Source organism: Lepisosteus platostomus, chromosome 19 (assembly GCF_059453375.1).
Source record: "Lepisosteus platostomus isolate fLepPlt1 chromosome 19, fLepPlt1.hap1, whole genome shotgun sequence".
NCBI classification, from domain to species: Eukaryota; Metazoa; Chordata; class Actinopteri; order Semionotiformes; family Lepisosteidae; genus Lepisosteus; species Lepisosteus platostomus.
Genome location: NC_142629.1, coordinates 4,649,102 through 4,664,101, shown reverse-complemented (window position 1 = coordinate 4,664,101; position 15,000 = coordinate 4,649,102). Strand labels below are relative to the sequence as shown.

General features: G+C 37.7%; 1 protein-coding gene across 2 annotated transcripts in view; it reads left to right on the top strand.

Moving 5' to 3' along the window:
• grin2aa (glutamate receptor, ionotropic, N-methyl D-aspartate 2A, a) overlaps positions 1 to 14,449 on the top strand; it is a 111,026-nt gene extending 96,577 nt beyond the window's left edge. For both annotated transcript variants that reach the window (XM_088612473.1, XM_088612472.1), the window contains exons 12-14: positions 2,007 to 2,194; positions 2,889 to 3,127; positions 4,839 to 14,449. In XM_088612473.1, the coding sequence (XP_088468599.1) occupies positions 2,007 to 2,194; positions 2,889 to 3,127; positions 4,839 to 6,626 (2,215 nt within the window). In that variant the 3' untranslated portion in view covers positions 6,627 to 14,449. The remainder of the gene's footprint in view (positions 1 to 2,006; positions 2,195 to 2,888; positions 3,128 to 4,838) is intronic.
• The last annotated feature ends 551 nt before the right edge of the window (positions 14,450 to 15,000 follow it).

Sequence of the window (15,000 nt, the reverse complement as noted above, 5' to 3'; positions counted from 1 at the left end):
ACTTATAAATATAAAAAGAGGACTCGACTGAAAATCAAGGCCATTTCAAAGTCTGTTACAATTTGCAGAATGAATGCTGTGGGTTTTACTTTGCTACATTGCCCATGCCCAAGTTCCTTGTACAGGGACAATCCAATTCTGCTCATCCTATAAAACAATACGAAGGCAGTAGCCTTCTGTTATCTGAATTTGTTTGATAATTTTACTCCTGTGAATCTTTCTCTGTACTGTATACTGCCTCTCTACATTCTCTCTACTCTACTGTAGTAATGAACTGGATTCAGGACAGTAATCCACTGAATGGGAGGACAGGATTTCTCACATGGGAATGCCACAGTCTGTGATAGTCTGTGAGATGACCTATAGGCATACATTGCCACTCTGTAGTCTCTCCAGAATCTTGATTGGGCAGTGTGCTCATGTGGAAGTACAAAGAGTGCTTGAGGGGCATCTTTCTGGGATCCAAGTTCCATCTCAATTAGCTTCAGCTGCTAAGGAACTGCCTGGTACAACAACCTTAAATAATGGAAACATCTTTCCAAATGGTGATCAGACAGTCCTGGAGGAGTTATGAAACGTGAGGCTAGCCTAAATGAAAGTGGAAGGCTCATGACTAAAAAGCAGTTCATGTGAATACATTTATTGTTTCATGAATGCTTTGTAAGTTACTGAAACTGACAATTAGCTAGCTTAAGACTGATCATGTCTGTTCATCTTATCTGTACAGCCATGACGATTAACATGAATACTTTATACAGGTGAATGATGAAATTGAATTATCTGTGGGTTATTAAACTTGAACAAAAAAGTCCAAGTTGTGCCCTCACAATTTTGCACTTTTGCATCCTTGCCTTTTGGAATGAAAGAAATGGCAAACAGGGCTTTACATGCAAGTCTGCTGCCCAGTACCCATCACATTGCAGGAAGCCATTCTGCCCACAGAGCCTTTGTGATGAATGACAGAGATCGGATTTGATTAGCTCCTTTAATGACATTGTGACATGCGGATTTGTGCTTCTTTTCAATAGAAGACTCCTACAGTACATGCCAGTCCTGCAAACAGACTGTTAAGCAGAATGAGTGAAAAGGAAGATGCGCATGATTCTTACTCTCTAAGGGGAGATATTGGACTCTAAAACTATGTGTGGGCAGACTTTTGTGTGCTGGAGCAGACTCTTTTCAAACTTTTGCTGGCCTATTTCTTTAGCTGTGTGACATTCAAATGACAAAGAAACAAAAGGCCCACCTACCTCTAGCAGTTTCCTCTGGTTGCAGAAGGCATAACCTTGAAGATCACCTTTCTTTTTCTGGGTCTTCTCATGTACACATGAAATAACACTATAAATAAATAATGATTCCTCAAACAGGAATAACTGATTCTGAATCCACCTAAAGAATAATCTGTGTAAATATCAGGTGAATTTGAAATAAATTCACTACAGTATATACTGTACACTAATAGTTTAGCTGTGTCATTTTTCCTTCAGTCCAGAAGCTATGTGTCTCTTTGACCTGCTTGTCGTGAAAAGACAGGACATGGATGAAGCTTTTCACCTTCATATATAGTTTTAGTTTCGAAACATATATAGTAACATATAGTAACACGCTATTGTAAGTGAAGCGGTTACCTTAAAAAATTAAAAATACAGTATACAGGCCTTATATTACAGATGTAATTCTCCAGAATCCCTTCATTTTGAATGTCAATTTTGTGTGAAAGTACTGATTTGATTAGAGGGGATAATAACAGAACCCTGTACTCAATTCTTAAAAAATTAGCAAGAGGTGTTTTCCCACCTTGTGATGTGCCAGGGTAAGAGTGGGCAGCTTCCATATTGTCTCTTGAACCCTCTTACCATGCCAGCTTGGCGAGTTGGGCCTTCGAAATCTCTTTGCCCTTTTACAATTTGCCTAAGCCAAATAGCCCTTCAGGGTTAAAAACAGAGGGCAACACCTGCACAAGCTCAGTGTTCTGACCAGTGACGTTTCTGTTTCTCTCCTTGCAGGAAACTGGATGCTTTTATATATGATGCTGCAGTCCTGAACTACATGGCTGGGAGGGATGAGGGCTGCAAACTGGTGACTATTGGGAGTGGATATATTTTCGCTACTACTGGCTATGGGATAGCTCTACAGAAAGGCTCATCGTGGAAACGACAGGTGGACCTGGCAATCCTGGCCATCATTGGAGATGGTACGCCCTCTTTCACTTTGCTGGAGAGTGACCGTGCTGTCTCAATAACTCCTAATTGCCCGTAGAATATGATGTGAAGAGTCTGTCCCCAAGAGGGAGTTACTGACTCACAGTCTACAAAGCTGCAGCGAATACACCACCACCCACGTACAGCTACACTCAGGGGGTTACATCACAGAGTTAAAAGGGAATAAGCACATCTTTTTAATAAGATCTTTTTAATAAGTGCTATTCGTATCGTGATGCGTTTTTTTTCAAAAGACACGTTTTATCTCTCTCCTACTGTATCTGTGTCAGTCAAACCCACTGAAAACACAACCAAGCGGCACAGCTGTAGCGCCCGGCCGTCATTTGTTTCCTTATTCTTTTCCTTTTGCATTATTTCTTTAAAATCCTGAATAACATTGTAGAGAGAGAAAAAAAAAGGTTTAATGAAAGAACAAAGCCTTTTTCGATCAGGTCCCATTTTCTCACGTCTGACCTGAATGCCAGTGTATGCTACTCTGCGCGAGGGTTTTCATTAGCTTAGGATGTGCACGAGTGTTCCTCACCAATTCTGCATAGTTGACAGTGTCTCCCATCTCAGAAGATTGAGTGAGCAGCACTGTGGCCCTCATGCCTATCTCTTGAGTAGAGATACAGAGCTTGAGGGGAGAGAAACGATGACCTTCACTGAGCTTTGTTTCACCTGCAGGGGAGATGGAGGAGCTGGAAGCACAGTGGCTGACAGGTATCTGCCACAACGAGAAGAATGAGGTGATGAGCAGTCAGCTGGACATTGATAACATGGCGGGGGTCTTCTACATGCTGGCTGCTGCCATGGCTCTGAGTTTGATCACCTTCATATGGGAGCATTTGTTTTACTGGAGGCTGCGATATTGCTTCACTGGAGTCTGCAGTGGGACACCCGGGCTGCTGTTCAGTATAAGCAGGGTAGGGTTTAGCCGTCGATCTGCTCTTATTAGACACTGTTACTCAACACAAGACTCTTGTATGAAGCTCTGCATAGAAGACTTACTAATGAGTAAAGGACGTTCTGAGTATCTTACACATTTTGTGTAAATGATACCTCGTAAGTTCACCACTGAATTTGAAAATTTTAGCTCTGAGCTTTTTTTGTTTTTCGATTTTTGGCAAGTTGGGCCTTTATGGCGTGTAAGAGGTATTATTAAGATAATCAAAAACAAAAATGGTAATATAAAAATGTTCATATAAGATGGTTTTAAAATAAGGAAGGATAAAGGAAAAATAACTCAAATATCTATTGAGGCAGTTTACCAAGTACAGATACATGTACTTTATATCAATGAATGGCCAGTAGTGTACCTCGGGATTTGTTCAGTAAAATGCTCGTCCGTTGTGCTAAGAATTGATAACAAAATGTAGGGTCTTCACAAACAGCTATGTACAGTATTTACAGTAAAGTTCCAAATGGATTAGCTTTAGCTCAGGTGTTTGTTGGTACTATATGCTGTATGGTGTTGTACAATGTGGTTTGCTACAGTTCTTTTTTTCCATGAGAAGATTTGCAGAACAGTGCAGCATCTTTTTTTCTCCAGGTGCTTAGCACTTTCAATAAATTACATTAGTGATGAGGGTTACTGTCAGCAGTAGTGTGAAACTGCGTCTTTCTGAAGTTAGCTACCCCAGTGATTGAAGTCGAAAGCATTGTGATTCTGCTTTGCAGTTGTAAAACAGAAAATACTGTAGGGAGATGAAACACAATGAATTGTTAAAAGGTTGTTTTCTATACTAGAGATTGCTTTATGTCTTCTGTTGCATTTATGTTGGAAATTACAGCTTGCAGGTATTTAATTTGAGATTTTGCATTTCCACCAAAGGTGATGATATCAGCTTTTATGTCAGTTTTGCAATGCCGTGACAAGGAACGACATTGTTCTTGTTTAGTAGTATGGTGAGAGAATAATGATAATAATGATATGTTTTCCCCCTGACTTATGTTTTTCGGATAAGAAACATTGAGAAATATTTTGTAGTTGTATACAAAATACATAACGTGCTACATAATATGTCCAATCATTTTTTTTCTTCCCATTGATGTGATATTGTGCTGAAGTTACTAATTCAGTTTAAAGATACCCAAATGTACATTTCTTTTTCTGTATAAATTAAATATTTAGTATCTCTGAACCAAGATCTTTACATTTTCTGTGTAGTTCTATGCCTCCAGAATGTTGAAACGATTTGCAGTTATTCTTTCAGAATGTGATCTTAAACTGTTCCAGTGAACTACAGTACAAGCAGCTCAATGCTTTACACCTTAGTGAAACAGTGATGTTGCTTTTGTCTGTGCCTTGCTGGTTCTTTAATCATTCCAGTGATAACCAAACTTAATTAATAGAGAAAACATTGTTCAATTAAGATAACTTATTACTTGTGATATGTTTATTCTTATCTTTTGTTGAAGAAATCATTAATAAGTTAGTCAGCAATTAAATCCTGTGTTCAGTTAAATTATCTAGCCAAATTAACCCCATAAAATACATTTTCCCAACTGCTTTTTTATCCTTTGATCAATAGTACTGATCCTTAAAGCTGACCCTTAAGGGATATACCGTTTTTCTTCTGAAAGGAGAAACCATGCTTTTTATTTGGTCAAAAAAGTTTATTTCTTTTTCTACAGGGCATATGGAGCTGCATTCACGGCGTACACATTGAAGAAAAAAAGAAATCCTCTGATTTGGACTTCAGCAGTCCTCAGGCCAATATGTTAAAGTTAATCAAGTCTGCCAAAAATATGACCACCATGTCAAACCTCAATGCTTCACGGATTAACTCCCCTAAACGTGCTACTGATTACATGCATGGTGGGCCCATGATGATGGACATGGTGGTTGACAAAGGCAATTTCCTCTATGCTGACAACCGGAGCTACCCCCCGAAGGAGGCTCTTTACGGTGAAACTGGGAGTGACCTGCAGACCTTCATGGGGAACCGGCACAAAGACAATCTGAACAACTACGTTTTCCAAGGCCAGCACCCTCTGACCCTGAATGAGTCGAACCCCAACACAGTGGAAGTCGCAGTCAGTGCCGATGCCACCCCGGGCACTACCAAGCCCCGGCAGCTGTGGAAGAAGTCTGTGGAGACTCTGCGGCAAAGCCAGGGCTCGGTTCAGGATACCCTTCCCCCCGACCCCCGGATGTCTATGAAGAGCCAGAGATACCTGCCAGAGGAGGCAGCCCAATCCGACATCTCCGACTGCTCGAGCCGGGCACAGTCCTACAAGGATCCCGACAACAACCAGAAGCACCACAAGCCCAAGGATAATTTAAAAAAAAGATCCGTGACATCGAAATACCCTCGGGACTGTAGCGAAGTGGAGCTGTCCTACTTAAAAAGCAAGCAAGGGGGGTCGAAGATATATACTATAGATACCGAGAGGGAGCTGGGTTTGCACACGGACCAGCACCATTTCAGGGAAAATAGGGCGCTGCCTGAAGATCTGGAATATTCCGAAATGTACCAGGACCACAATGACAATTACAGGAAGCCTGAACCAGTCATCCATCTCAACAGCAGCCCGCTTCATGCTGATGACATCACTCCCAACAATGAAAATAAATACAACCTGTATTCCAAGCATTACAGTTTGAAAGAAAAGAATGTGAGCCCTCATGAGACAAACGATAGGTACAAACAGACTCATTGTAGGAGCTGCTTGTCCAAGGTACCAAATTATTCAGGGCACTTCGCTGTCAGATCACCTTACAACCGCTGTGAGGCTTGTCTGCACATGGGAAACTTGTATGATATAAGTGAAGATCAAATGCTTCAGGAAGCCATCAGCCCTCTGAATCAGGATGAAATGTTCAGTCATTACTGGCCTCAGACTGATGGCCCACATGTACAGAAGAGGAATAGACTCAGGCTCAGCAGACAGCATTCTTTTGACAATATCCTTGAGAAGCCCAAGGACATCGACCTTGGCCGACCGGCACGGAGTGTGAGCTTGAAGGAGAAGGACAGGTTTCTAGAGGACAGTCCTTATGCAAATATGTTCAGCATGAAGCCTGACAAACTGTTCAGCAGCAAGTCGATGCTCTTTAACCACAACCTGGAGGAGAGCAAACGCAGCAAGTCACTGTACCCGGACCACACCTCAGAGAACCCCTTCCTCCACTCCCTCCGGGAGGACCAACGTCTGGTCCACGGAAGGAGCTCCTCGGACATTTATAAACAGCTGGTGCCAGTAAAATCAAGGAACGACAACAACCTGAGGTCTTCTGTGAAGTCGACAGCCTCCTACTGTTCCAGGGATGGTCGGGTCCCAAATGACATATACATTTCAGAGCATGCGATGCCTTATGTAGCAAACAAGACTAGTGCATACTCAGCTCCCCGGGTTCTCAATTCCTGTAGCAATAGACGCGTGTACAAGAAAATGCCTAGTATTGAGTCAGACGTTTAACTTTTCATTCACCCTGTTCCGTATTATTCCACATTAAGATGCCATAGTCATCCACATGTAAATTAAAAGCACCCAAGACTCTCTAGACAGAAAAGTAAAGAAAGACAAGAAATGGACCGGATAATCGCCCCATTTTCTGCCCATGATGCTCTCTGCACTTCCAGGTTCTTTTCATTTATCAATATGTTAATGCCATACGGGGCTTGCCAAAGGTTTTCAATCTTTTAATTTATATGTGGTGATGTTTTTGGACACGTGGTATTTGGGAAAAAGACAGAGGTCTTTTATTAGCAAAATGATGTGTGGACTGTCTAGAAGGGGGTGTTGTTCAAGTCCTGAAGGTCGAAGGTGCCAGTTGGCCCTCCAGTTGGCATAAAGTACCAATTCAACGTCTTCCTAATGACTTACTGGCGATGCAGATGGACCACTTGAAGTTTCTTCCAAACTTTAACTTAACGGTGGCTTTAAGCAAAAATCAAACCTGTACTGGCTTTGGAGATACAATATCTTAGGTGCAGGGTTTGATGTGTCATATACAAAGAGATACTGTAAGAGTGGAAGATTTCATTCTCCGATGAAGGGAAAAAGTGATTTTGGAGTATACAGTTCAGGTATACAGTTATGAACAAAATGCAACTGGTGGTACTTGATGAATGGTACAACACAATGAACAAACACATCTTTATCATATTCCTGTAGATATGGGAAGGTGGCTTTTTAATCCCTGTTTAAAATGGTTTAGAATTAAGCAGACTTTACTAGCATACCTAAACCAATAGCAAATATCACGTCTTAATTTTCTCAAGTATTATTTTAACAGTCAAGAGCATCTTTTTTGCATGAATTATTTCGGTATCAGGGAAAGAAAAATACTTTTAAAAGAAATGTTTTTTTTCTGAGTGAGGATGGATATTTGTGCAATTGCAAATTGACCAGTGTTTAATAAAGCAGCCTGATGTATTGATATTTTTCAAATAAATTTCTGTAATCTAAGCACTGAAGGCGAACATTTGCAGGATATCATTAAATATGGGATGCTTTCAATCCAGTTTCTATATCTAAAACAGGGTAATAAAGAAGCTGATGCTCTAAAACATTATCACAATTTTATTACTAAAATGCACTTCAAAAATGTTTTTTTTTCACTGAGCTTATTTAGGAACTGTACACTGTGATAAAGGCTGCATTTTAATTTTGAATTCATTCTGCATTTCTTTAATGGAATGGCTGCCATTAAGATTTTGCTTTCTAAATTTTCTTTTCTTTTTACCTGAAGGAGGGATGAAGGACGGTGACACACATTTTGAATGAAACAGCATGCACACAAAGATGAATTTTCTAGACGCCCTAGGTATAATCAAAGAGACATATCAGTGTCAGTTCTGGCATGGTCAATTTTAAGTATGCAAAATGTTCTAGAAAAACACACACAAAACTGCTCCCCTAAAACAAAAAAGCAAATAACCAGCGCAAATATCCTGCAAATTATTGTAAATCTGTCACATGTGTGGAACGATAGTTTCTTCACTTTCAAGTATTGTAATAAAAATTTCAACTGAATTGTATGTGGAAACAGAAAAGATTAAAATTTATCAGCAAAATATGTTTTGTGGTGTAATAGGAAGATTGTCCTACCAAACTGCACTTGTATACTTTGCAAACTAATTAAATTTTACATTTTATTATGCAACAATTGCTTGGTACAGCAAAGTTTTACACGAAATAGAACTGAAGATGTGGTGATGAATCTTGAATGATCATATCGATCAGGTGACTTGGAATCTGGACATCTGGATATCTCGGAAACGAGGTACGGCACAGCAGATGTCTGCTGTACTGGTCTTGGAGAGCTGCAATTTCTGAACATTTAACTTAGCACTTTGTTGTAAATTTTATCTAAAATATTTTAACAACAGTCTGAATTCCATTAAGTCTTCAAGGATTTCCCTAAGATAAACAAACTGCTTTCCTAATGTATCAATAATTACTAGGGTTCTAGAAAATGGTGATTTAGGGTATTCAGTAAGACTGACTGGACTGGAACTCTTCAGAGTCAGGATTGGAGGCTGTGTTCCTCAGTGTGTACAGTACATGTTAATAAAACTAATTCAGTTTCATCGTTTAACAGGTCATATTTCTCAGGAGAAGGATTTGTTTCAATCAGGCTTGCTCAATTTAATGTCACACACAACTGTAACTCTAGTATGAGTGTACTGAACCAATGCACCACAAGATTACAGTATGTACAGCGTACTCTACATTTTAATTCTGCTTTTGTTTACTCCCTGAAGTCTTCCAAACACTTGTCTTCCTGTGAATTGTTCTGGAACATTACCAAGGGAATATTGTAAGACAACTCTTGAAATACAGGAAGCATTTAATTTAAATTTATGTCATTGTGTTCGGTCTACAATCATTTTATTCACAGCCCATCATTAAGAGTTAAATACTCTTAACAACAGCACAAGAACACAACATATTCTTTTCTGTATGGTATACAGTATAAGATTAATCTTTAATTAGTGTCTTATTTACCGTGGAGTCATTTATTTTTATTTTCAGTAATCCAGAATATTTGTCTTTACAAGCAGATTTTCTGTATTTTTCTTAGGATGCTTATATTACATTTGATCTTTGTTACAGCATCAGAAAAATAAAATAGGAATTAATCAAATAAAAAGTACATAAATGACCTTTTATGTCCAGATTTCCACTATGTTATACATTCTGTAAAGTTTTAATATTTTTAGAAAATGTCACTTTTTTCCACACAGGACATCCTTTACTCTGGTTTTGAATTTCTTTCAGCTTACCCATTGTTAAGAGAAAAGTTCAGTGTGATGATTGTTCCACCAGAATGGTTACAAACTGTACTTCCATGGCTCGAATTATGTATGATTATGTATGAATGCTGCTTTTAAAAAGTTGATATTAGAGCAATACACACCTGTAAGAAATCAATTTCCTGTGTAGTCCATGATAGGTATGCATTAATTTCACAGTGTTAGTTATCCATTATTATAATAAATTAATTTGTTTGTTTTAAATGTTTCAATAACCCTAGTCTAACAAAAGTAGTTTATTTGCATATTAAATAATACTGGCATGCTTAAATCCTACCTGTAATTTGTTTAATAGGTTTTTAGACTTTTCTGAGCACTGATGGTTTATACAGTGTTACCATGATGTAACATGGTGTGTGTATATGTAATGTATACAGTGTATATTGAAAGAAATTCACATGACTTTAGTTTAAACACTATAATACTATTGGTTGCATATACTGCAGAGAATTTGCATTGCATCCAGTCTGTTTTCCAGTATTGGCCAAAGGTGGATACTTTCCTCTATGGTAATGGTCCATACTGTAGGCTATATATGTCCTAGCTCTTCCTTGTTTGACTGGCTGTATCATCAGTATTGCTACCAATATGTTTTATTGTTGTTGTTTTTTTTTCTCCTACACGGAGGTCAAATATTTGCAGATTCTTCAGATTCTTATTTGCCTATAACAGTAGCCCTGCAATCCCTCCAAAGATATGACCTCATTTGTTTAGTTTTCCATTCATTGATTGCTGTAATATTATTTTTTTAATGTAATAAAAGGCTTAAAAGAAATATTTTGAATTTAGGCACTTGTAAATCACTTGTAAATGAGCATAAAAGGACTTTGTTGTCTTGAAAATAACTATTATATAGAGTACAAACTTTTATTTTTATGTGTGAATATCATGGAAATCTTTATAGTAAGCACCTAATTTCTCTAGAACAGCGTGTACAATATCTACATTTAAGTGACACCAAAAGGGAGGACTTTGATTTTCCACTTATCTGACAGACATGGATCACAGCTTTGGGCTTTAATAAGCTTGGGTTTGGAGAGGGTGTAGGGAGACATGCTTTTAAATATCCTCAACCTAATTCCAGGCGGGCTTGCATCAGGCATGTCTGCAGCGCTGTAGTGCTGAAGAGAGGCTGTTTTGCACCAGTCAGCTATATACAATATGAGCAAACATCCAAGGTACCATTTTAACAGTTTGTATTTACATTCTCTCTGTTCATCATGTCTGGGTCTTTTACTGATCGGAATGTATAGGAACACTATGGAGAGTGAGGACAGAAAGACAGTAACTTTGCTTAGGCTTAGAATTAGCCAGAACACTATATAACAGTGGAAGTTCTTGATTTGATTGATACAGACAGAATTACAGCAGAACTCTGTCTTTGTCAGTGCAGTGTACATCACTAATTACTGTAAGAAACTAAGGAACAAATGTGTTTTATTATTTTGCCATATTTTTAAAATAAATGACGCCATTCTGATACGATCTACAACTGAGTATAAATAGCTTTTGTAATATAGTGCCAATTGTGAAATTTAGTATGTGCAAATGAGAACGTTATTTAAGAAAATAATTAGAGTATTAAGAACAGTTATTAGTCAGTTAACAGAAAAAATAGGCTTTTCATACATGGAACAATTAGTACTTTCTCATCTGTAACTGAATGACTGCTAGGGCCCTGTCTCTTGTACATTATGTCTAAATGGATGTGATTTGTAACCTAAAGCACGGAATTTGCATGCAGGAAAACATTTGCTGGTCACACCTCAGGAGCCCTCAGTCAGGAACTCACAGTGAAGGCAAAAGCCATGAGCTGAGATAAGGAGTTAGTCCCGCTCCAAAGCATAAGTGTGCAGTCAAATGATTGAAAGATCAAGATGCATTTTATCCATTTACTGCTTAATTAATCAGAGACCAGATCAGACAAAACCAAAGCAGTAATGCTGTGTACAGTGTATATTCAAACAGATTCAAGGGACTTTAATTTTAGCACTATTGATTGCAGAGAATTGGCATTGCATCCAGTCTGTTTTAAAGTAAAAAAAACAGATACTTCCCTTTCTATATATGTACTGTAGTGTATCTGGCTGAATTATCACAGTATTGCTACCAATTTGGTTTTATCACAACCTAAACCTCACCGATATTGCTACCATTTGATCACAACCTATACCTGCCTTATTTTCTAATATGTATTGAGTAAATGTGCACTGTACAACAGATGCATAAGATGATTGAATCAACATGTCATTCCAATATAATTCTATAATTACTCTGGAAGACGTTAGGGCATTAGTCTGTGGAGTATTAAACATATAGATTCTCTATAGCGCAACAATAACAAAATCCAAACAGAAGAAGAATCAAATCCAGGGAAGACCTGGTTGTAGAACTTTCAGGAAAATAGTGAATGTAATTGTTAAAGGTTTCGCGTCACAGGGGATTATTAAATACTGTTCGTGTTTGATTGACATGTCCTGCATTGGATGTTTCTCTCACATTTAGATCCCAGTGCGCAGTGAAGCTTGCACCTGCAGACAGTGGCAGGGTTTGCATCTGAATATTCCATATTTTTCCAAAACTGGCCATGCGCTATTTTACAGTATTTCCCCCACATTCCCTTAGAAAGGGAATGAAGCATGAAAGGGATGTACCCTTTTTCCTAATTCCTCCTTGATCGCTCCTCAGGGCTTTCCCCAAGTATTTATTCGAGAATAAAGTCCATACCAAAGACTGGAGGCTCGTTATTGCGCATTATCCTGGAGCTTATCCTTGTAACTACAGTATTAGATGGAGTGGAGTTGCATTGCTATTCACCATTGTTACAAGATGGCGAATTGCTTTAATCGGGGTGAAATACCACTCTCCAGGGTCCAGGCCATAAGATGGATTTGTCTGCAACACTTCAACTAGGAATCTAAAGCCCTATCTACTATTCTGTGCTGCCCTGCAGTATTTACTGGAGGATTTTAAATACACATATCTTTCAAGCACAAGTGCCACGCCTTGCCCTTGATGATAGCTGTTGGTGATTTTTTGCCATTGACCGCTTATTTCTATCCGATGGAGTGGAACTGAGCTAAGCACTAAGTCTCTCTAATTAAGCACTAGGTTTCTGCCTAATACAGGCAGGGCAGTGAAAGGCCTGCTGTCCACTCAACCACCTTGAAAACGAAACAGTGATGTGTTTATGCATGCATCCTTAGTTCAAATACCGCATAGCTTAACATTTTAAGTTCCTATAGTTAAAATGAGTTTTTAGACTTTATGCTTTGATTTAGCAACAAGTCATCTTAACATTTGATTGAGTAGGATGTTGGCCCATGCAGTGATGAATGATTCATGACTGGTTCTCATTTGTATCGCACTTGCCTTTTAAAAATGTCCTTTTCTGAAGAGGTTCCCGTTATTTGGCAAGTAATGTGGAGCGCAGAACGAGACGCTGGTATGAACTGGACCTCATGAAGAAGTGGTGAATAATTAAGCACGAGGTGGTTTTTTAACATTAAAAATGGTTGCATGTACAGTATGTTCACAGAGCTGCTGGGCTATTTGCACTTCTAAAAAGCAGAGCTAACACTTTGATTTTGTGTAAAAATGAGATTTTATAGGATTCACACTAGAGGAAGCAATTGTTTGAAAAAAAATAACTTGTGGTTACTACTAAATAATCTTTTTTCTCTTTTTGCATTGCATTCATACTTTACGTAGCTGTTTAAAGTAGAAATTATTTTAGAAGATGTTTTATACTTTAAAGGGCCATTGTGTGATCATAAGATAGTTATCACAGAGATCATGCGGCCTACAGCCTGAAAAGAAAAAAATATATATCTTTGGTAAAAAAGCATTATCACTTGTGTGTGTATAACAATTACTTTTATTTATTGTAAGGTCTAACTTATCACTAAATTCAAAGCTGACACAAACTTGATTAATTTCTGCTTTTGGCTAATTGCATGAGAAAGTACTAATTTTAATGGGATGGTTTTAAACATATCTCCTATTCTGTCTGAATTACATTCTTCACACCCTTTGTAACATGAAACTAGAGTAGGTACCATGGTTGTCTTTAAGCTATATTGTGTTATTCTCATTTTCGTATATATAGAAGATGCTAAGGGAATGGGTTTTGGATGTTTCTTGTGAAATGTAAATACTCTGTCACTGAAGGAAATGTCAAAGTAACAAGATGTAAAAATGTAAATAAGTAAAAGTTTCATTTTTCTAATAAAGGCTCTTTCTGCCAATTTCTATGAATACTGTATCTATAGGTGAATACTTGCAGCATCTGAAATCCTAATCCAGTAGTTCTTACCAACTGATAAAGTTTAGTTGGGGAAAAAAAACACTGAGCTTGAAGCTAAAAATTATCAGTAGTACAAGTGACTATGTTTATACTATTAACCAATTAATGTACTCATAATTCCTGTTTTTAAGTTATAGTCATTGTCACTGAAGACTAATTTAAACAAATAATTTAAAAAGTATCATTTCCATTTCAACCACAAGAAAATGTGTTGTTTCATATTGTTTTTCATTGAGAATATGGTGTCTGTGTGATTGGAAAAGATGAAAATACAGCTAATTTTCACTGTTGCCCTAAATATGTAACTTTACTTTTTTCACTAAATAGTATTATGAGTAAGACCTAGTCTGTAATTAATTAGATGCTGTGAATAATTGGATTGAAAAGGGTGAAAATACTCTTCACTTCGCTATTATAAAAATTAAGATCACATCCCGATAAAAAAGCTGCCACCATTTCTTAAGGATATCAATGAGCACTTATAGTACGTTACTGTAGGAACATGAGAATGAGCTTAACAGTGGCACATACAGTAGGTTGTGATTTTTACACACACTTTTAATTAGCGATATCTTCTTATAATATTTCCCTGTTTGTGATCATTCATTGTTGTCCATATGATTCCTGGGCAATTTTCACAAATCAGAACAAAAATAAAATGAGACCATTTGGCACATTTGAGTTGGTCTCATTTGCTGTTGAAAAATGTGTAGAAATGCTGTGTTCTATCATGTTTATTCTATTTATGTACAATTCCTCTAACAAGTACACTGTCTCCATTAACTGTGTGCACATATTGTAATAAAGTAAGTAATGGAATTTTCATTTGTTTGATACAATTGAATAGCAACAAATAAACCATATCACTGATTTGAATGAGAAAATGCAGAGATGTATGGAACCTATGTGCAAAACACATAGGTATTTGCAGTTTCTAAACCTCACTTTCCATCACCATGAACAAATGCTACAGAATTCACTACCTGGAAGTAAAAATACAGAACACCACCTCATTCCACAAAGGGTTTTGGGGAAGTCTGAAACAAGTGACCCAGCCATGTTGTTAAAGCCAGTACCCTGTTTTCTTTCAAGGAATAGAGATCCTGTTTTTTTTTTCATCAAGCAAGAAAAAGCAGTCAGAAAACTGATGGTAATTTATTGCTCCAAAAAATGTATTTAAAAAAAAGTACATTACACAAAAACTGATATGTGTCTCAAAATGAAA